We start from the raw sequence: 21,774 nt of genomic DNA, 5'->3' as shown, positions 1-21,774 counted from the left end.
AAATTACACGGGACCGCCTCTCAACTTTGACGCTTACAGTATATTTACACAAGCGGTCGAAGATGAAGATATATTTGCATCAAAATGTATTGCAGAACTAGAAATCGATTCAGAAGAACCGTATCGGCATGCCGAAGTTCCACATCTTCTCATTCTGGCACTCGGACTTCTAAACTACCTTGACAGCACAGCATCAGACAGAGAAGTAAGCAAATGGCTTGCGCGTGCGCTTATGGTACATCAGTCTATTCTATCCGCACCAGCATCGACATTGCACGATCAGATTTTCTCCAGTCTTGCAGCGTCAATACCATCCCCATCGTCAGCGTCATCTCATGCGACAGCCGAATATTTTTTGGAATTGGCACGTGCTAGCATGTATTATTCGTACGACTCTCGAGCAGAACAGGCATTGAAAGACGCTCAACAAGCATCTGGCCTTGAGTACAAAGTTACCGGTATCAAAGCGGTGCGAACCAAATTTCAACGGCGTGAGTTTGCGAATTTGGTTGTACTGGCTAGAAGCAATCCTGATCACGTCAACGGTAATACGCTGGTCGCAGTTAATGAGGAGGAGGTAGTGAGAATACTACCAGCTGCTCTGCCGTTGAATTCGGATTCGTTGCTTGAAGCACCAAAATTTTTGCATATCGATGAGACTATGAATGAGTCTGAAAAAAGTGATGACTTAAATGGAAATGAAGTTGTTCCAAGCTCACTCTCAGAGGAGGATCCAAACTCGCCATCGGTGCTAGCCGATATCGACAGTTGCATTTTGCTTCTCACACAATACAGAATTCGATCTGTCTCACCATCCAACAGCTCACTGACGACTGAGCAGGTTCTCGCTTACATCAATCGCGTGATTCTTTCGTCTACTGGCGCATCGAGTTCACCAAATGTTCACGGCAAGGTGAATTGGACGATATTCTCTCGAGCACTCTGGGAGCGCAGTATTCTCGAGTCAAATTCCGCAAAGACCGTCGAGCGCGGTACACTGCAACTGGCGAGTCTAGTTGATGAACTGGGTGTTGCGTCTCGGTCTACTGCAATGGTACATACGGATGCAGCGGTTGCTCCTGTCGAGGAGCGTCTAAAGTATATACATGTATTACCGCTCTTCCCCCGCTGGCGGATGGATCTTGCACTTGCGAGTCAGTATTTGGCGCTTGGTATGCTTCGCTCTGCCCAAGAGATCTACGCTAGACTGAATCTTCCCATCGAGAATGCTCTTTGCACTGCCGCGGCTGGCAATCCAAAGGAGGCTATTGAGATTCTCGAGACGTATCTTCAGGCTCCTCATGTCGACTCTCCACGTGCATGGTCTGTACTGGGCGATGTCACACAGAAGCCCGAGTACTGGGAACGAGCCTGGGAAGAAGGCAAGTACGCTGCTGCAAAACGCTCACTAGGAGAGTATTTTTTTAAGGCAGGGAAAGCAGACCAGTGCATTGTCCATCTTGCGGACGCCTTGAAGAAGAACCCATTGAACAGACAAGCTTGGTTTTTGTACGGTTGTGCAGGACTTGAAACTCAACAATACGAGCTTGCTGCTGAAGGTTTCACAAGATGCGTGTCGATGGATAGGGACGACGCCAAGGCATGGTCTAATTTGGCAACGGCATTACTACACATTGGTCAGCAGCCTGGAGCTGAAAATCTAAAGTCGAAGGAGTCGCTGAGTGCATTGGCGGAGGCATGTAGATTGAATCCGGACGATTGGAGATTGTGGAGTAATCTTGCCATTGTTGCCGCGAAACTAGAAAATTGGCCTACATGTTTGCGTGGCTCTGTTCGACTAGTCGAATTACTTGGAGATAAAGAAGGAGAAGGAGCTCTGGATCTCGGCGTTATGAGGGTTCTTGTGCAAGCTCTTGTCTCAGATGCATTTAGCAGCGGTGAGAGTGATAAAAATTCGGAGAAAAAACAAAGTTTGTTCGAAAGGCAGGCTATCGAGCTTTTCACGGTGACAGTACCACGTCTTGTCACTCGAACACCTGAATTGTGGGTGTTAACTGCTAAGGTGGAGCAATGGCGACAACGGCCATGGGCTGCAGTTGATGCATACGAAAAAACGTTCCGACTCGCTCTGGCAGAGTTCGAAAGCGATGAGACTAGCAAGGCCAAATGGACAGTTGTGGTTGACGCCTGCTCGATGTTGGTTGATGCATATACAAATCTTGGAGACCTGCCCGGCAGAGTTTCTGGCGGTGATGAAAGTCAAGTGGTCTGCAAGGACTGGAAATGGAGAGCGAAAGTTACTGTGAGATCATTGATGTCCAAAGGAAAGAGAATATGGGATGATTCCGAAGGATGGCATAAACTGGTAGGCATCAGAGATGATTTGAAGTAGGCTTTCGAAATTTGCATTGTAAGGACATACACTCAATTTTGGAACATGAAAAGGCTTGTCTTTGTATCATAGCTGTACATTACACGAAAGATGAAATATACTGTGGATAATTACCTATCTGAATTTATGATTAAATACATAGGACAATACAACCACCACCAGACACGATACACCTAATTAAAGTACAGTCAATATCAAACATAAGAGAGCACATGACAAATAATATAGAGAAACCGTACAACTTTATAATAGGCACGAAAACTACTGCATGTCGCTTTATTACAACGCATGACCCCACGCAATTGTATAACAATACCAAAAGGAATACGCCCCGCCAATCTGCGTCGTGAAATTTCATCCTACCATTCCCCCAAATTAGTCACCGTGCAGTGTACATCACAACGCAATAGTCGTTGAGCTGCGGGTAACACAGGCTCGATCGTATTTACTCAGTTTTAGCCTCAGGAGCGGGTGTACTCTTAGAGGCGCCCTTGAGAAAAGCCTTAGCCTGAGTCCAGCCGTTCTTCACGAAAGCAGGGATAGTAGGATGAGCGATGAGACTGTCAATTCTGACTTCCCAGTTACGGACGGCAAGCTTGGTGAAAGCAGACTGCTCGAAGCGCAATCGCATGAACGACCCGTAGACGAGGAGGGAAATCCAGGAACCCTTGCGCCAAAACAGAGCATCAAGGAAAATGCGGACAAGAAGAACAAGTTCGAGATTAGCAACAGCCCTGGTAAACTTGTCGTTATAGTTGTCAACAAAACTCTGGATCTTGGTGGCCAGAGGAGAGTTGGGCAACGCTCCCATGGTAGGGAGGACGTTAGTACGAGTGTAGGTCAAGACATGGAAGAAAGAATATATCGCAAAAGCGGGAAGAGTCGCGAGCAATGGCTTGGAGATCAGCCACAGAAGGGCAATTATCATGTACTGGACGTTATCATCACGAAGGAGCGCAGTGGTGGTTGGAGAGGAGGACTTGTAGGTTCGGTAGAGCACAATGCCGTACGTGACAATGACTGAAACGAAGGTCTCTCTGTACCAGAATCGAGCCCACTTCGTTCCAGGAGAAAACTTGATAGTCGACAAGGCATAGAAGAAGACACCTAAAAGAACAAAAACATGTCCTCGAATCAATGTTAGATGATCCTACATAAAATGCGCACAAAATATAAACCTACCAGTGAACCACGTAAACTGAAGCGTCTAAAGTAATTGTTAGATCTATGTATTTTCGATTAAACTGGTGAGCCAGTATCTTACCTTAACAAGTCTGAGCACACGCTGTGACTTCGTGGCAGTTGGGGAAGGAGGAGCCATCTACAAGTAACCCGTACGTTAGTCTTAGGATCAAAAGCAGTGATAACGAACAGCACTGCCAATTACAAGAGGTGCAATTAGAAACAGCAAATATCGAATAATATTTAGATAATACTTGACACATCATCAAGAGTTTGATTTCGGGTGGAATCTTTGAGATCTGAGATGTAGCAGACCTACCACCGACACAAAGAACTAAAATATGTAATCGAGACAATAAAAGCGAACTTACCTTAAGTTAGGACTAAGACCTATACGAACTAGTAGATGGAAGTGAATCTAGAAGGATGAAGAATAAAACGCAGGCGAGAAAGGATGAATAGCACTACGTAAGTCTGAGTGCCGTCCAGGCCAATTACGTAGTTAGCCTGCACTGTGCCGTTTGGGCCGCGCTGGGCACGAGGCATTTCGCCCGCCTGGTCGCCGGGTAATCGTACAGTGCTCAGTAATTTTCCTTATTTAATGCTGCAACCGTCTATGCCTTATGCATTTAGTCCACTATTATGCATAAAGCGCCGTGATTATTCCAGCATTCCGAGATCTCATGCATCTGTGCCATATTGCTCGAGGTGATTGAGCCGCACGGCTTGTGCGTCGCTGTTGGAGAGCCAATTAATAGAACTATAGTGTTTGAGATCTTCTGCTCGATATGCTGCTCACATCTTCCACCATGTCCCTTCCGATAGCATATACCAATGGTCGGACTGCTGACAATCTGTGGCCAGAGAAGTCGTCCGCGTCGTCATCTGTGATGGTTGATTTTGCAACAGCGTCCTCGAATTCGGAAACAAACGTCGAGTCAACCCTCGAGAATACAGACATTTGGGATTTGGAGACGTTTATCTTATGGATTGACGTGCGCAAATGCTGGATTGAAGATACAGTGGAAGCTGAGGAACGTTTTGCTGAATCTCTCACCCTCGTGCCGCCAGAAGAACAAAATTCACTTCGGCGATTTCATTTCCGGCGCGATGCGGCACAACATCTTGCTTCCCTTCTATTGCAGCATTTGGTGATTAGCCAGCTTGCAGATGTGCCGTGGGTTGAATCAAGAGTTTCGCGGACAATCATGGGGCGTCCCTTTCATGAACAAGCACGCTTCGACTACAATGTATCGCACCACAGTGGGCGGGTTGCGATTGGTGTGCGGGTGGCAGATCAGAGGCATATTGGAATCGACGTTGTTGATCCAGATGATGCGACGCGGAATTGGAAACCTGGGTGGATAGACGATTTCCATGATATATTCACCGAATCGGAATATGCGCAGATCTTGAGGGACGGCAAGAAAGAAATTGAAATTACTAAACGGAGGTTATTCACATTTTGGGCATTAAAAGAAGCTTACACAAAAGCTGTGGGAATCGGACTAGTCACAGATCTACAAACGATCGAGTTTAGTAGGGTAGAGGACGTCGACATAACGGAGAGACCATACACAAGGTCAACAATTTGCAAGGTAAATAATGAATTAATAGATTGGCGATTTGAGGTATTCGCCCTCGAGGACGGCCTAATTCTAGCAACGGCTACGACAAACGAAGGCCTCTTCAGCGGGGGTACAACGAAGATAAAGAAAATTGAACTTGACTACATCACAAAAGTCGCAGTGCAATATCATCTTCCCATAACGTTAGCTCCGAATGTAGTATAATTCTTGGTGGTGGAATGGAAAAGTGAAATACGGCAACCTCGTTTAACAGTAAAAATCGCGGATTAGATAGACTTTCATACCAGTCGTCGCCTAATATTACAAATCTATATTAAAAAAATATAATTGCAGCACCTACGATTCCAGCGTGGTCTCCCACCGCAGTACTAAGTAGGCCCAAAGAAGCTTAACTGGTGTTGATCGGACGGGGAACTGTGCTTTCTTCTTGGTATGGCCGCAACTGAGATTAATTTAAAAGCCGGCCACTTTTCTACCTCTTCGCTTAGTCATCATGTGGGAAGATTGGCTTCGTTTTTTTCCGTTGCTTTTGTCGCGTTAGGTTCTTCCCTTTCTTCTTTTGTCTTGTTGGTCCCGGTTGGCCTCACTGCTGTTCTGCGGGGTCCCTTCCCGCTCTGCTACCTTCCATGCCTCCCCTAGCCTGAGCGTACAGCGCCGTGGATCCTCTGGCTTCGTGACCCAGGGGTTCCCTGCGTTGAGGTCTCTGGCTTGATCACACAGTTCCCCTGCGCTTCCGGGTCTTTCGCGCTGTTAACTTCTCCGGTTCCCCCTCTCTTTACCGTCCTTGTTCGGACGTGGATCGTCCTCTCTGGTGGTGGGCTGACTGGGGTGTCATTGCCGTAGGGCCCTGGCAGGCGTTGGTGCTGGCGCCTTCGGATTTTTTTCCATTTCTTTCCTTCTTTTTTGCGTATTTTTAAATAGCTTGTACTAAACATATCTTCAGTTTGTATACGTAACAGTCACAAATAGGACACTGGGTTACATGTGCAATTGGGTTCCAGCACATAATATATAGTTACTAATACATCGGCTTTTTCAATTAAAAAAAATCATCGTGCACGTAATCCAACCCTAATCTGTCGAAATTCAAATGAAATTATATTTCAGCTTACCTCTACAACTTCGAATTATGCGCTAGAGGCATAGCGTGTCCACTATATATTGCATATTTAGATACTATCAATTGTCCATCGAGGGTCCCATTCAACCTGACCAACGTTGAACCCCTGAAACATAAACTTTAAAACAATTTTCACCGATGTTTGGGCTTCGGAAATTGAGAGCTGCCTTGGTTATTAACGAACGTCATCAAGGTTGATTTTGTGCATTATTTCGCGATTCTGGCTAATTGCTTTCGCCTGTCGTCAGGCACTGTGGGACTCATTGGCCGCCCCTTTTATTCAAAGTGGTCGTACCCCGAATCACTCATACAACGCGTTATATTTGAGCACTTCCGCGACGCAAATTACACATTTCCTACAATGAGCGACACAGAGTCTGTTCTGGGGAATGGCGACGAATTATTTCGAGAGCCAGACGATTTCTACAAGCCCGAAGATCCACCGTCGTTCGATACATATGAGCGGAAGCCAGAGCTCGTTAGAGCCTCCGAGTATAAGCCATTAGTTAACGCTCCGCGGACACGGTTCGAACTAATGACATTCTAGGCCAAGCGAAATCACACTGCGGCTAGTTGGCAAGTCACCTCTATGGGGTCATCTTCTGTGGAACGCCAGCAAAGTGACCGCAAACTACCTTGACATGCACGGCTCGCGGCTGCTCGCTAACAAGACTGTTTTGGAATTGGGTGCAGGTGCCGGCTTGCCGAGTTTTATTGCGGCCATCCATGACGCGAAGAGAGTTGTGATTACAGATTACCCTGAGGCGGATTTAATCGCTAACATCGACTATAACGTCGACCAGTACGCCAGGGAGAGTCACGTTGAGCGCACAGAGAGGGAACGGTTCCGAGTGGCAGGATATATATGGGGCAACGACACCGAACAACTGTGTAAGTTCCTACCGGAAGGCTCCGACGGATACGATCTCATTATCTTGTCCGATGTTGTTTTCAACCATTCAGAGCATTCAAAACTACTCGCCACGTGCTGGAATTGCCTATCGCGACGTAACAACGATAGTAAAGTCTTTGTTGTGTTCACACCACATCGAGCAAGATTGTTTCATCGTGACCTGCAATTTTTCGAGGACGCAATACAACTTGGGTTTAAAGTCGAAAAATTATTTGAAGAAAAATGGTCGCCGATGTTTGAAGAGGAGGAAGAGACAAAGGACATCAGGAGCATGGTGTATGGATATTTTTTAAGCTTCTAGACGTTGAGTCCATTTACGTTTTTGTTGAAGTTTGGATTTGGATCTGAGTGATGTAAGTTATGATAATGGATATGTAAGATTTTAGTATAAGGTGTTAGTACAAAATCGAAAACTTATTAAATTCATCATAACGGTTCGTAACAGTCATTAATGATCGAAAACTATATACCCAATGATCATATACATCCGAAAACCCAAGCCGTAATCCTTTTTGTGAGTCATGCAGTCGTAATTACCCAAAAGTCCAATATTAACAAAAAAAATTCAAAAATTTTTCACAAATTGAAAAAATTTAAAGAGTACTCTAGAATGTACTCCGTCGACGATGCGCATGATGTCTATGAGATCGTCTGGCCGTGTTACGCCTCTCACGTTCCTCGTTCTCAGTGATATTCCGTTTGCGTAACTTCTTACTCGAGCTTGTACCAAATATCCGGTCGATGTCGGCTTCCGTGTCGCAAGTGACAATGGCATAGGTCGTGTCACCATTGGGTAAGGCTGTGCACACTGTTCCTGAAGGGCAAGAGAAAGTGACCCAGACAGTGCCATCGCACTTGGCAAATAATCCTTCAACACACGCTATCGCGCCGTCGGCGCATGACGACGAAGCTGAAAGCGTGGCAAAATATGCATTCTGACAGTTTGCAAGGCTGACACCGGTGAGATTTGAGCAATCTGAACTATTGGAAGACGGGTTGGACGATAAAGATGTATTAGATGTAGTAAGTATCGGGCTCGGCTGAACTGTTGCCGACTCGACCGCCGAAGCAACCACTGATGACGACGTAAGCGTATACGTTGGCTCAATCGTGCTTACGGATGTGTAGGTACTCGTAAGATCGCCAGGGTAAATCGTCACTGTCACATAGAAAAATTCGGTAGCAGTAAATCTATTACTCTGAGTGATTGTGGTAGTGAAGCTTAATGGCGTTGCCACAGAAGTGCCGTAGGTAGTAGCAACATCCGTGGCAGAAACGATAGACGAGAGTGGTCCAATAGACGAGAGTGGTCCAACAGAAGTGCTATATGTAGTTGCAACATCCGTAGCCGAAACAACAGATGAGAGTGGTCCAATAGTAGACGACGTTGACTGCTCCAAAATAGATGATGTCGGCACTTCAACAATGGACGCCGTCGGATTTCCGACCGTAGGAGTTGTTGTTAGTTCAGCAGCGACGCTCAAAGTGCTAAGATCTTGCACTGACGGTGAGGTCGTAGAATATTCGACATATAGATTCTGAGCCGGTTGAGAAAATGATATTGCAAGCGATTGAGAACTAACGACAGGTCCGGACGAAGTTGCGGCAGCAACGGTTGATGATACGGAAGAAGACCCTGACGAACCTGACGTGGAAGACGTTGACGATCCAATCTGACCCAACATGCTCTTAATGCCATCGATAAACAACAACGAGTCCACTGTGTTGGTAAACGCCTGACTAGCGTCCCAAATCATAATACCGCCGAGCGACGACTTTTCTGATATGCCGTTGATAATATCCACTAAAGCACTTGGGGTGCTATAGCCTGACCCTGCTGCAGACGAACTACCAGGGACGCCAACATACAACTTGACGTCTTTGTTAATTGCAGTCGAAGAGACCCATGATTGCCAATCACTATCGTAGTTGAACTGGCTCGGATTGTTCACACCACAGTAATTATTGTAGAACTGGATGAACACGAAGTCGAACCATGCGTTGTCCAATGCATCGCCGATACTAGCATCGGGAAACGGGCACTGCGGAGCACCAGAAATGTAGTACTCACCGCCATTATATAGGCTTCGCATCTGTTTAACGAAAGCGGCATAACCAACAGAGTTTCCGTTCTCAATGTCGAGGTCAAAGCCATCAACGACCACTGTATTAAATGGTCTGTAGTCGCCTGTCCCGCCGCCAAACATGTTCCAGAGAGTCGTAGCGAATGAACTGCCTTCACTGTCAGAGGAGAACCCGTATGATCCAGCGGCGCCGCCAAGTGACAGGAGGACCTTCTTGCCCATTGATTGACATGTTTGAATATCCTGGCTGCTCATTATTAGTGTTCAAGCCATGCCATTTCTATCGACAAGTACCTACGCAATCGTATCGCACTGCAGCAAAGTCGTTCCGGTAAATGTGTCGGAGCAAGCGTTGGCAAAATTGACTTCAGGCAAGCCGTCGGAGGCGTAAAAGGTCATCAAGAAAGAAAGTACAACAATGTCGACGGAGTTGCTCTGGCAATAATATGACAGAGGCTGTTGGGAGCCCGCGGACGCTTGGCCCCAGTAGACGACGACATTGTCAGAAGAAGATGACGAGTACGCATACGTCGGTCTCGCAAACAGGCAAAACTGCGATGCTAGAATGATGAGGAATGCAGAGAAAGACGTAATTTGCCGCATGCTGAACAATAACAAGAGAAACGATTGTGTATATAGATCAATAATAAGAAATAGAAACGAATGGCTAAGTGTGTAAAGAACGAATTGCCGCGAAGATCAAAAGGATTTAGACATCAAAACAGGTAACGAACGGCCACGCGGTATGAAAGAGCAGAGCGAGAAAAGACAGAGCAGGGAGGCAAGCGAGAGTATTAAACGACTTCAGGCAAGGACCGCGGCCGGAGTTATCGCACAGAATACAGGGGCCCTGCGGCCGGCAGCCACGCGGGCTCGACGAGATCGGGTGCATAGTATGCTTTGCCGACGAACAGTGTAGGAGTCAGTGGCAGAAAGAAAGTCAGGGACGAGCAAGGGGCAAAGTTGAGTGGAGCATTCCAAAGCGAGTTGCCCCCTTGGGCACTTATTGCGCGGCGCGTTAAAGTTCGCGCTGCTACATAACGCGTCAAAACGCGTAGCCCTGATTTAATTGTCTTCGACGCGTTACCCCGCTGCAACTCTGAAGTACCCTCTCAATGAAAGCCATCTTGCTTCTCAGTGTATCATGCTTTGTCCCTTTTCGTAATACTGTGAAGGTTGTATTAAGGACAAGACCGTCCTCGCTCCTACAAGTCACACGAAAGTTATCAAGGTATTTTTTGTGGTGACAGATGCTCCGGGTAAGTAGCCATTTCTCCCAGCAAGGGGTTGGGGTTGGATTCCAATAACTGGTTTCGAGTGTCAGCGCCCTGCGCACGTTTAGGTTTCATGGTAAACACGGCAGATGCACTTTCCTGCAAGGAACCCGCTCGCGCGCCGCCCCATTCAAACTCTATTGCAAGCCACCTTAATCCAAGTCCTGCTCGGTCTTTGATCAATGATGATTCTATTGAAGTATACCGCTCGTGTTTCAAACCAGGCCTAGCTATGACATTAATCTACAAAAGAGGACTGCAAAGTACGTTTACGCTATATAATGATACAATTGTATCATATTTAGAGCCCGAGGACACACAAACGAGACAAGTCCGCAATATTTTTACTCGTTGAACTCATCGACAAATATAGAGGGAAGCTGCCAGTCTTGACCAGTGCCCTTAGTGTCTTTCCGCTCATGCTGATGAGTCTTCCATCCTAGAAACTGCTGATACCGCCATCGTTCTTTAGGTCTGGCTTTACCCCCATGTATGTTCTGAGATATCCAAATGAGAAGTACGCCGTGAGGCTCATGTCAGTCTGGCATGGAACTTGACTGGTGCCGGCGATACAAAAAGATGTCCTTGGGGATTTCATTCACGAAACGGCAAGCTGTGATAGAATCTTCGCCCGAGATTCGCAGGCAAGACGAGCCGATACCAGCGTATCACAGGCAATTTCTATTAAAAGCCAGCACGCATTGGAATCTGTTCCGCCCATGATCTTCTCAGTACAAGTAATGCTAGCAAATAATCATGAGGCAGAAGGAAAGAGGCACAAGGATTCTAACGGGCCCTGTGAAGTTCGAAGAGAACATTGATTTTGACTGCGGCTCGCAACTCCCCATAGCTCCAATTTTGTTTTTATAAAAAAATTCTAGCTGCAATAGATTCAAATTGTCTTATATATAGTCAGCATCATTTAGTCCTCTGGAAGCTCAAATGGCGATGCCAATTGGAGGATCTAATTTGGGCAACAATTCGCGGTCCAGACTCTGTAAACAGGCGCCGTTGCAACGTAATTGCACCACCACTGTTGTAGATATCCTAGAAAGGCCGGTTGGAGTTGATTAATTTCAACTGGTTTAAAATGAGTTATGTTCGTAGAGTTTAGCACAAGGCCGTCGCAGGAAGCTTTCAAATTAACCCTGAAATGATTATCACCGTATCAGTCTGTATCCGTAATCGGTTCATACTCATTTGTATCTCAGAGGACTAGACTAAGTTTGTAACGAAGGGGCACTAATAAGGTGAGATCGTGCACGCTGTGGTTTACATTCTCAAACATCTCAAAATTTCGAAACTTCAGGGTATGGGTTTATATACTATTTTTTAAATTAATTAATTATTTGGGAACAGCTCGAAATCTTCGCTGGAAATTGATAGTGTACATGGCGAATTCACAGTCTGTACAAATGCTCGATCATGCTATCAGACGCGTCGCGTTCATGTCATGTGCACGTCATGGACGATGCGGTTGAGACAAGAATTGGTCATCAATGGCGTCTGGTTGTCTGGACTATGGAACAAACCCGGGCATTCTGCAATTACCATCTCTTCTATTCACAGTACCAAGTATTACGGCTGGTGACGAGCCAAGTGTGCTCACATTTCCTAAGCTTCGTGCTCTCGAAACTATATCGACAGTTCCCACAACAAGCTGTTGGGCGAAGCACAAATTGAATAAGACGAATTGAGGGGATTTTATAGATCTTTTGAGGGAATTGTCCTGGCTCCCAATATTGATTGATCAGGTTTATTGGACGAGACGAGATAGAATTGTATACGTGCTTTTGCGTTATTCCCCTTACGTTTGTCTCGTTACAAGTCGAAGCCACAATACCCTGAAGGAGCGTAACGAGGCATGTTTTATTTTGAATCCTGTATCCAGTCTGAAATCAGTATCTTGATTCTAACCCATTTACGGTATTCAGCTTACAAAATGTTGCTGCGTGCTGCATTGTACTGGACCCTAAGCCTGATTAGGAAGTTAAATTCATGTCACAATCGCGAGTTCTCCACAGGGATAGCTCTTGGGCTCGTACGCTCCATCGATAAATTATAAAAATCGATTATCTCGCCCTTGTCTGGCGAAGATGTTTTATTCTGATTTCCCTCAGCATGCTGGAGCGGTTCTGACTCAGCCGACTGGAGAGACAGCAACTTCAGTGAGTGGTACGGGTTTTGTCATTAATCTCGGCGCTGCTGGTTAGTGATATAGTATGTAGTCGAGGGTTAGTCTAATTACTTCTACAGCATGCAGTCTACGATATGCAAAGACAATTAATAGGATCAATACATGCCATAGGCAGCATCATTGAATACCACTTACATAATCTCAATATCTCTAACAGCAGTCACCATTATAGTAGATTCGCACAATGACGACCATATGTATGATGACCTCATGCGTACGACATCCAGCCAGCACGCAGGCACGCCGACTGCCAAGAAGATATGTCATTCCGTGCCATTTATCTGACAGCGCAACCTGTAGGTAAGTGCAACATGGAGTAAATTTGTGGTCAATGTTTTATACAGTTGGTGCATTCGTGGTTCATGGATGCCGACAGTCTACCGATGGAAAATCGATGTAAGTGCTGCCGCCCGAGAGAGACGAGAGAAAAAATTTTGTCTACCTCGTCTAGATGCGGGCTAAATATTCCAAAGGGTGCAACACGATGAGAGCATGGCAGTGCATTTGGCCAAGCTGCAACTTCGGCCGATTACGTAGCCCTCTTCTAAATTTGCTCTCTGTGCCAAAAAAAGAGACAAGCGCGCCGCACCGTTCTTTTTACCGGGTGGCCGCTGTCATTTTCGACATAAGACACGACCGAAGGAAAGCTAATAAGCAAACCACGCTTCAACGAACGCGAATATTTGCGCAAGCAAGTGATTTGATACTGATGATGGTGCTACTTTGTCATTGACATCGTTGTGGTACTTCTCAGCGGTCAACCGCAGGGCCACAGGGGATGCCCGGTACGACCGGTAAGCTGCACAAGTGAGCGATGTTAATTCCTCCAATATGATTTCATTATTGATATGGAGCACTTGTCCCTATATTGCAACCACGGTCTAACATATTATTAATGGATTCAAGCTTTAATTGTCAAAACCAATCGTACGCCCTCACCGTTTACGCCCGCAATTACTGTTACTGCATTCAGCGTTATGGTTTTGCGAGGACCGTTTTTTGGACGAGAGCAGACGTTTGGCGCACCAGTTAGATTCGCACGTGCCATCTGGCACAAATCTTATGCAAAGAGGATTTAGAAGACTAAATACCGTCGACCACTATTCATGCAGTAATTGCGCACATGAGAACAATAACATAACTCTAATGCAAAGAAGAAATGATATAGAACAAATAATCAATGCAATTTGACCCATAGCAGCATACGTAAACCCGATAGACCCAACACAAGTAGTCGCAACGAATTCCCAAACCCGAAGATACACAACCCGACTCCTTTTTTTGTAGACTCTTGCTCAAAGAACAAAACCACTCTATGGAAAAAAAAAAGAATGCAAAGACAAGAGCAAATAAATGTACAACTAAACGTTTAACTCCGATCATATATAAGTCAATATCAAAAACCCCATAACCAATTTGGTCACGCTGACGTCGCGTGACTGGCCAATCAAGGCTGTCGCGGTCTGGAACTGCTCCGGGGAATGAACGCACTTGGAAACAGTCTGCTGCCAGGTAACGGCTTCCGTGCGACCCGGCGTGGCGACTCCGGGGATTGCTGTTTCTGCAGGGGCTGCGAATGCGGCTGTGGCGACGTATCTCGGAAATGAACCGCCTGTGAGTGAACAGGGCGCCGCGACTGTTGCACGTGCAGATTCAGGTGTTTACTGGAAGGACTGCGCGGAATATCTTCCCGGTACTCGTCGTACGGCTGTTGGAAATCCGGCGCAAATTGTGAAGTACGTCGGAGAGAATATTCTTCTTCATCATTTGAACCTTGATCTGTCGACGCATATCCGTAACTATCCACAATGTCGCTGGCGTAGGTGTCAATCGCACTCTCCTGGATATCGTCGCCAAGTCTGCCCTGGTTCGGATCGACGTACTCAACAGGGATAGCAGGAAGTGTAGGAGCCGTTGTGTCCTCGAACCTCAGCTTGTCAGATTGCCCTACCGATCGCGGAGCAGAAGGTGCTGCGCGCCGGATCGAGAGATTGATTGTGTGCAGTTTGTTTCCAAGACCATTGATCTCACCCTGTGGAAGTGGCGGCGTGCTATGCTCCGGCTCAGAAGGCAGCGTACGCAGAATATGACGAGTGCCAGTTGCAACCTTCTGCACAATGGCATGCTTCAACGCCGAACGCCATGTATCCTCCTTCCAATCATCGAATGGGTGATCAATGGAGATATCGTATACATCTGCAAGGTCTAAGTACCGCGTGCTAGGCGGATCAGGTAGCCCAAACATGATACTCCGTATGTCGAACTTGTCCGCATTGAACCTCTGCGGTCGGCCGTACAGCGAAAAGGAGTCAAGCGTTGGGATTAGAAACCGTATCAGGGTCTCAAATCCATACACGCCGGGGTGAATCTCTGGCATGACGAAAATGAAGCCATCACGTGGAGCGCCTTTCCCAGAGTCGTCATGTACAGCAATCGTTCCAGCAATCTTAAGTAATGTGGAATTGTTGATCAGCAGACTCGATTCGGGGTAAACCGCATACACTGCCTTAGCCGCAGAAATTGTTGCCAAAGGCTGCTGCTTGCGTTGCTTAGCCTTCTTTGTCTCGAAGAAGTCTATCCGACCAGTTTTGTTTTGCTTCTTCTTCTTGTAGCCAGCTGGCGTGATGACGGCCCAACATCGCGTCCACGGCATTCCAGCGCCAAAGCGCACGACAACCCAATCTTGATGCTTGAACTTTGTCTCTTGTAAGAGCAATCGAATACCATTAAGCTTTGAACCCTTGCCAGCCAACAGCGCCCCGGTGTAGGCCTCCTGTAACGATACGGACTCAAACAAAGCCAGTCTGAGTGCAGACGACCACAAGAGCATTGTCGACCGAGATCCGAATTGCAGTAGGAACCGGTTTTTAAACGTCGTAGAGAGTGCAATGACGTTGGTGATTGGAGGTGCACCGTTAGATGCCGGTAGACTCTCGATTAACCGGAGTGACGCGTCAGCGATGTTGATATACGTCGGCTTGACAGGACTGTTGCTGGCGCTAGCAGACGACGAAGCACCAGCTGCGGCGGCAGCTCGCTCGAGTTCGCTCGATTCCCAGATAGAGAAAACGGTTCCAACAAGTTGGCCATAGACATCTCGCCACTCTCTGTCAGCAGGAGCCTTGCCGTCGGCATCGAGGTCTTTCAGAAACACGAAACGCCCTTCGTAGTAGCAACGCGACTGTTGAGCGTTGATGACATTGATGATCGACTCGAGTTCGGGTGGTATCTCCTTAGGATCGATGGGGTCGTGATCGACAGGTTTCTTGAGAGAATCATCAGCCCGATCAGCAGAAGGAGCAGGAGAGGATGTCTCTCTGTCTGTGCTGGAGTCTGACGTGGATAGAGTTGATGCAGGTTTTTGGATATAAGACTGCAAGGCCATGGCGCGCACACGAGGGTCGATGCCGTTGGGAAGGTCGGATGATGATGGAGGAAACGCGGGAGTGTCAGCGACCGGTGATGTCAGGGGAGAACCGTGCGAGAAGAGCGAGGTCGAGCGAGCACGTAGACGAGCCATTGGAGAGAACTGTCAGCTCTACAGGCAGCAAGGCAAAGGCGGATAACGATTGGGGGCCGGGCCTGCTGCATGCGATAATAATGCGAAAAAGAGCGGCAGCTTTAGCAGCGAGGAGCAGTAGGTAAATAATGCCCGTCGCAGCACGAAACCTGGGCTTGCCAGCTGTTTAGGTTTGCGCGGAAAAACAAGGCGCTAGACCTATTTTTGGTCGGAGCAAAGCGGTCGACACAAGTATGCTCGACATGCCAGCGACACGACACAGAGTCGCCGACCCGGCCATCCGTCCGTCTTCGTCTCGTTACAAATACACATAAAATATGTGCTAAGTTGTTCTCGGCTGGAAAACATTCCTTTGCCATTGTACGATATGCCATGGTACATAAGGAGCATGGCTATTCACCACAGGATCGTGGTGGTGTCGTGTGCCGGATGTACAACTCCTTCGATCTTCGCGGGCCCTGAATCGTTGTCGCAAATATCGCAGCCCCGGACCCCATTGAAACTTGCTCACTCGCTCGCCAACACCTCCGCAATCAGCCTCTCCGTCGTCCCGACGACTGCTATTTACAACACCAATAGCTGTGATCGTCACGGCTAGACCAGCGCAGCGACATGATCAACTGCCCTAACCCGGTGTCTAATTCTTAATTCTTACTGACCTTGGCTCGGTGATTTGAATTCCGCGTCTGATTACCATAAACTAGAAAACTGAGAATGCAGTGTTTGTGTCGGCAAGCAGCGTCGATGAGTGCCAAGTCACAAGCAGTGGAAAAATGCTCGGCATTTAGGTCAGCAACCCAAATCCAGTAAAGCGTACTTAGAAATGCGATGGGTTTCGCAGTGAGCGATTTACAATTTCTTCGACCATTCCGTTCTATTCGAAGTATTCCAAGTAAATGGAGTCAGACCTACAATCCCGCTCGCAAACTCATTATATTCTGCATTGTCCGCCATTTGTAAATGATACTTGCCGTCATCAGCAATTGCAGCCGGTGCATCAAAATTATGGTATTATGGAACATACACTCTTCTTCAACTCACATCCGATTACATTCGCAACTTGCGACATTATTGTTCGAACGGTGACGTGCTTCTACAACCGGCGGAGCTGCTACGCAATATGGTAACAAAAAGATATATGATGATCCAGTACTTTATCGAATTATATAAACACTGTTCCTGTGCATCGTCCTCTTCAGCTTGGTACAAATAATATACAAATGCCAGTGACCGTCCCTTTTCCTTTTATAATATATTGAGTCGTTGTACATATCACACTGCGAATAATATCCATCAGACTTTGGCACTATCCTGATGCATCGTAAAGTCATCTCTTATCCATTGCCGAATCCATTCAGTGCCTATTTCTTTTTTTTATTTGCTTTCTTCGCCTCTGTCTCCGTAGCTCCAGTGTCATTTTCATTCTCAAGCTCCGACAAAACCTTCTCCCTCACCTTTTCCCACTTCTCTCTCTCTTCCTTTTGCAATTCAGGGACCTGTGCAAGGCGTTCCCTTATGCGCGAGTTCTGAACAATCTCTGCAGCACTAGGAAACAGAGTCTGCGCCCATCCAGGCTTAATAAAATTCGCCTCGCCTGCGCACTCCATTATCTCCGCATCCATTACTTTCTCTGCAGCCAGGAATCTCGTCCATATCTCATCCCCGACAGCCCCACGCTGATGCAACTCACCCAACGCGGGTTTGCTCTCCTGCAACGACATGATCCTCCGCACGTCCTCCGTTGCACGACGCAGTAATGCCGCCTTGAGCATTTTCTCCGGGACTTTGGGAGACGTCTGTGCCCTTAGTGAAAGATATATATCCCTAGAATCATGTTCGCCGAACCATGGTTGGAGACCTACCAGGCGGCGGACTTTCCGGCGCCGATAAATTGTGGAAAAAAGAGCGAGCGACGAGAGGAGGAGGACTAAGTACGCGATCGGTGCGTACAAGGAGATCTTGCCCATGTTACAATGCCCTTGTCGCGATCGCGTTTCTTCAAATATATCGGATGGGCTGAGACGTATTGGATGATATCAAGCTTGAACCGGCTACGTCTAAACATCTCGAGTGCTTGTGCACTCGATTTAGCAACGTTTGTGCTGTATCTATGACAACGTTATGGCTGGCCTCCAGAATGGGGAAGAACAAAATACACCAGTCTTGTCATCGACTCGCCCACACGCCCACTCTCTGGTGCAGTTAACGATTACTGACAGAGTCGATGAGATCATCTACGTCAGTAGCACCATAGAGCACCTGAAGGGACATCCACCACCGATACGGCGGTTAGATAGATACTTAGGTGGATATTGCGAACTTGATTTTCATCGGTTGCATTTGGTTGGAACTTTCTGGTCGTGGCAACTAAGTCTTGCTTGTCAGATCTCACTATCCTAAATTTCACAATCCGAATTCATTAAATCACAATGGTATATTTCACGCACGATCGCTGTCTCCTTTATGTACGAAGCTAATCAATATTCCATGCAGATCGTTCGATTCAGAGGTAAGGACGGTAGCTACCGTGTCCAGGTTGAATCACAAGATGATTTCAGAGTGTTAAGCGAACGCCTCTTGTCACAGCTTCCAAGCACAGTCGATCCAGGCTCTGTGTCGGTGTCTGATCAGCCTGTTGGTCAGGGAAAGCAGTTGGCTGAGTTATTCGGACGATCCCTCTCTGACCTGAAGCTGAAGTAAGTATCTATTGTGTCATTGCGTCTGACTGCGTTGCTAATAGATTGCAGACATGGGGATCTTTTATTTGTATCGTACTCAGAAGGCGCGCCAGAAATCTCCAAAACAGCAGTCGCGCCGCCATTGCCTAGCGCGGTCCGCTTGAATGGCCGCCCTGTGTCGGAGGCCGAAGCACACATCACTGTTCCGGTACCATTGGCCGCCAACACAGGCAGCGTCAACAGCCCATGGGAAAACGTCGTGCAAGAGTCAGTCGATACATTCCTAGACTCACAGGACGGCAAGGTTATTCGAAAACGAGACTCCAAAATGTGCAAGCATTCTGAAAAAGGCATGTGTGACTATTGCATGCCTTTAGAGCCTTTCGACGCTGGGTATTTGAAGGAACATGGTATAAAATTCATGTCTTTCCATTCGTACATTCGCAAACTGAATTCCTCATCTTCAAACGTGAACGCTGGAACTGCGGCCGCTTCGTCCTTCGTGCCGCCGCTCACTGAGGCAGACTTCAGAATCAAGAAAAAGTGTCCATCGGGACACGCGCCATGGCCAGCGGGTATTTGCTCGAAATGCCAACCATCTGCGATTACTTTGCAACAGCAGCCATTCAGAATGGTTGACCACGTCGAGTTCGCGAATTCGGGAATCGTGAACAACTTTATTGATAATTGGCGCCGGACGGGGAATCAGGCGATTGGGTATTTATACGGACGGTATGAACCATATTCCAAAGTCCCACTGGGTACGAAGGCCGTTGTCGAGGCTATATATGAGCCACCACAAGTAACCGCTATTGACGGTGTGACGCTGACGTTGCCATGGGAAAGCGAAGCTGAGGTAGACGCCACAGCTGCCTCTGCCAAGGCGGGAGGCTTAAAGAAGGTCGGCGTGATTTTCACGGATCTAGTGGACGCAGGTAAAGGCGATGGCACAGTTGTGTGTAAGCGCCACGCGGACTCATATTTCCTCTCGTCGCTGGAGATCGTGTTCGCGGCGACTTTGCAGCAAAAGCACCCGTCCGCAACGCGGTGGAGCGACACGGGAAAGTTTTCTTCGAAATTCGTGACGTGCGTTATTTCGGGGAATGTGGATGGACAAATTGAAATTTCAGCCTATCAAGTATCGAACACGGCTGAGGCCATGGTGCAAGCGGATATTATTGAGCCGTCGGTGTCGCCGGGGTTGATGTTAGTTAAGGACGCGACAGACAAGCGATACGTGCCGGACGTGTTCTTTCGACGAGTGAATGAGTATAATGCTGCCGTACAGGAAAACGCGAATCCAGTGTTTCCAGTCGAGTATTTGCTTGTCACGTTGTCTCATGGGTTTCCAGCGACGTAAGCTGATAGGGATTGTGTAGGACTATCTATTGTAAATATGAATTAATGGTCACATTTTAGCAACGTGATGGCAATTCATTAGATTTCAGCCCGTTAAACAATCTATTATAGTCTAATTCATAATAATGCTAATTTACATTACCATTAAATAAAGCTACAACAATGCAAGTAGTACACAATTTATAAATAACCCATAAACATCTAAATCCATGAATACACCTAACGCTAGCATTGTGGCCGCATTAACCATTTATCGCCAGATAAGCAAGTAGCAAGATAAAAAACATCGCCATTCCCAATCGTGGCCCCGTATTTACGGTTCTGACTTCTCAGGCGCAGTCTCCTCGGCGGGAGCATCAGTCTTCTCAGGTTCGTTCTCTGACGCAGGTGAAGTAGCGACGGGCTCGGTGGCCTGTTCGACAAACACTGTCTTCTCGTCGGTTTCTTTCATAGCAACGTCCTTCGCGACAGTCGTTGGCTTGCCACCAAAGCCACCGGTGCTTCCAAATCCGTTCTCGCCACGTTCAGTCTCGTCGAGTTCGGCGACAGCGACGACTTCAGGCGTGATGATCTTCTCGATGACCATCTGCGCGATGCGGTCCCCGGCATGGACTATTTCATCTCGTTAGACTGTGTGAGTTGATTGAGTAACAAGCACGAATGAACTTACCCTGGAAATCTTCGTTTGATTGGTTGAAAAGCAAGATTTTCAAGGGCCCACGGTAATCGGCGTCAACGACTCCTGCACCAGTCTGAAGGCCGTGCTTGGTCGCTATCTCGCGTCAGTAATTCATACTCATCCGCTTTGCCACACAAATAAAGTTGAGCGGATATAGGTAACAACCACAAATAAAATACATACCGAGCCCGCTTCGAGGGGCAATGCGCCCATAATATCCAGACGGGATCGCGACTGCAAGGTCAGTCGCAATTATGCCCCGGTCCTGAGCCTTAATCAGGAAGTCCTCAACACCGTAAATGTCGTATCCGGCCGCCAGCGCGGATCCGCGCGTGGGAACCTTGGCTTTGTCTGACAAGAGCTTGACTTGCAAGACAGGAGCGGGGGAAATAGCCGATCTGGAAGGAACTTCGGTCACGTCTTCAGAGTCAACGAGCTTTCTTTTTTTTGTCGCTGATTCAGTGACCTGTGAAGAGGAAATTGTTGCGGGGGACATTGTTACTCTATTGTAAGTGACGGAACGACGTGATACGCGTTGTGTAGCAGCGTGTGGTGGAACAGATAGTCTAGAACGGATGTGAAGGAGTGCTGAGCAAAATGGAACACGGACGGAATGCGATATAAATTTGTGAAGACGCGCACTTGTGAAACGCGTCGTTGGTGGTCGCAGCATGAAAGATAAGTTCTGAATTGCGCGACCGTGCCGGGGTATTCGCTTGGTCATGGGCGCGTAATCCACGCGTTACTTTGAGTGCAGCATCGCCCAGTAGGGAAGTTTTATTGGCTGGGGACACATCGTATCCAAATTAATGGCTGGTATATATAG

The 21,774-nt window shown here is 47.3% G+C and overlaps 9 protein-coding genes across 9 annotated transcripts; 4 read left to right on the top strand and 5 right to left on the bottom strand.

The window, feature by feature from the left end:
- Nucleotides 1-232: 232 nt before the first annotated feature.
- V1508DRAFT_455349 (uncharacterized protein) lies at nt 233-2,460 on the top strand (the record flags this gene model as incomplete). The annotated part of the gene is made up of 2 exons (XM_066942613.1): nt 233-2,263; nt 2,291-2,460. The coding sequence occupies 2 exons, from the start codon at nt 233-235 to the stop codon at nt 2,351-2,353; spliced, it is 2,094 nt and encodes a 697-aa protein (XP_066796276.1). The 3' UTR covers nt 2,354-2,460.
- V1508DRAFT_415874 (uncharacterized protein) lies at nt 2,372-4,043 on the bottom strand. The gene is made up of 4 exons (XM_066940137.1): nt 3,907-4,043; nt 3,618-3,674; nt 3,536-3,560; nt 2,372-3,481 (listed from the first exon to the last, which is right to left on the bottom strand). Exons 2-4 carry the CDS (start codon nt 3,672-3,674, stop codon nt 2,799-2,801), a joined length of 765 nt encoding a protein of 254 aa, XP_066796275.1. The 5' UTR covers nt 3,907-4,043; the 3' UTR covers nt 2,372-2,798.
- Nucleotides 4,044-4,324: 281 nt separating this feature from the next.
- V1508DRAFT_369436 (uncharacterized protein) lies at nt 4,325-5,517 on the top strand. Its single transcript, XM_066937439.1, has one exon. It carries the CDS (start codon nt 4,345-4,347, stop codon nt 5,326-5,328), a length of 984 nt encoding a protein of 327 aa, XP_066796274.1. The 5' UTR covers nt 4,325-4,344; the 3' UTR covers nt 5,329-5,517.
- Nucleotides 5,518-6,352: 835 nt separating this feature from the next.
- V1508DRAFT_415869 (putative methyltransferase-domain-containing protein) lies at nt 6,353-7,583 on the top strand. The gene is made up of 2 exons (XM_066940136.1): nt 6,353-6,736; nt 6,792-7,583. Exons 1-2 carry the CDS (start codon nt 6,606-6,608, stop codon nt 7,456-7,458), a joined length of 798 nt encoding a protein of 265 aa, XP_066796273.1. The 5' UTR covers nt 6,353-6,605; the 3' UTR covers nt 7,459-7,583.
- A 179-nt stretch (nt 7,584-7,762) lies between these two features.
- V1508DRAFT_353430 (glycoside hydrolase superfamily) lies at nt 7,763-9,844 on the bottom strand (the record flags this gene model as incomplete). Its single annotated transcript, XM_066936880.1, has 3 exons — nt 7,763-8,232; nt 8,356-9,488; nt 9,540-9,844. The coding sequence occupies 3 exons, from the start codon at nt 9,842-9,844 to the stop codon at nt 7,763-7,765; spliced, it is 1,908 nt and encodes a 635-aa protein (XP_066796272.1).
- Nucleotides 9,845-13,686: 3,842 nt separating this feature from the next.
- Nucleotides 13,687-16,393, bottom strand: V1508DRAFT_415859 (uncharacterized protein). Its single transcript, XM_066940135.1, has one exon. It carries the CDS (start codon nt 16,230-16,232, stop codon nt 14,160-14,162), a length of 2,073 nt encoding a protein of 690 aa, XP_066796271.1. The 5' UTR covers nt 16,233-16,393; the 3' UTR covers nt 13,687-14,159.
- Nucleotides 16,394-17,242: 849 nt separating this feature from the next.
- V1508DRAFT_415856 (Sec62/63 complex, subunit Sec66) lies at nt 17,243-18,254 on the bottom strand. The gene has a single exon (XM_066940134.1). It carries the CDS (start codon nt 18,197-18,199, stop codon nt 17,594-17,596), a length of 606 nt encoding a protein of 201 aa, XP_066796270.1. The 5' UTR covers nt 18,200-18,254; the 3' UTR covers nt 17,243-17,593.
- Nucleotides 18,255-18,411: 157 nt separating this feature from the next.
- V1508DRAFT_415855 (NPL4 family-domain-containing protein) lies at nt 18,412-20,422 on the top strand. The gene is made up of 3 exons (XM_066940133.1): nt 18,412-18,664; nt 18,726-18,928; nt 18,980-20,422. Exons 1-3 carry the CDS (start codon nt 18,662-18,664, stop codon nt 20,268-20,270), a joined length of 1,497 nt encoding a protein of 498 aa, XP_066796269.1. The 5' UTR covers nt 18,412-18,661; the 3' UTR covers nt 20,271-20,422.
- On the bottom strand, nt 20,327-21,667 carry V1508DRAFT_415851 (dUTPase-like protein). Its single transcript, XM_066940132.1, has 3 exons — nt 21,132-21,667; nt 20,940-21,041; nt 20,327-20,881 (listed from the first exon to the last, which is right to left on the bottom strand). The coding sequence occupies exons 1-3, from the start codon at nt 21,619-21,621 to the stop codon at nt 20,583-20,585; spliced, it is 891 nt and encodes a 296-aa protein (XP_066796268.1). The 5' UTR covers nt 21,622-21,667; the 3' UTR covers nt 20,327-20,582.
- Nucleotides 21,668-21,774: the final 107 nt, after the last annotated feature.

Source organism: Lipomyces doorenjongii (assembly GCF_038497915.1).
Source record: "Lipomyces doorenjongii strain NRRL Y-27504 unplaced genomic scaffold V1508scaffold_19, whole genome shotgun sequence".
NCBI lineage: Eukaryota > Fungi > Ascomycota > Lipomycetes > Lipomycetales > Lipomycetaceae > Lipomyces > Lipomyces doorenjongii.
Note: the sequence above shows the minus strand (reverse complement) of the source record. Positions and strands in the feature narration are given on the sequence as shown.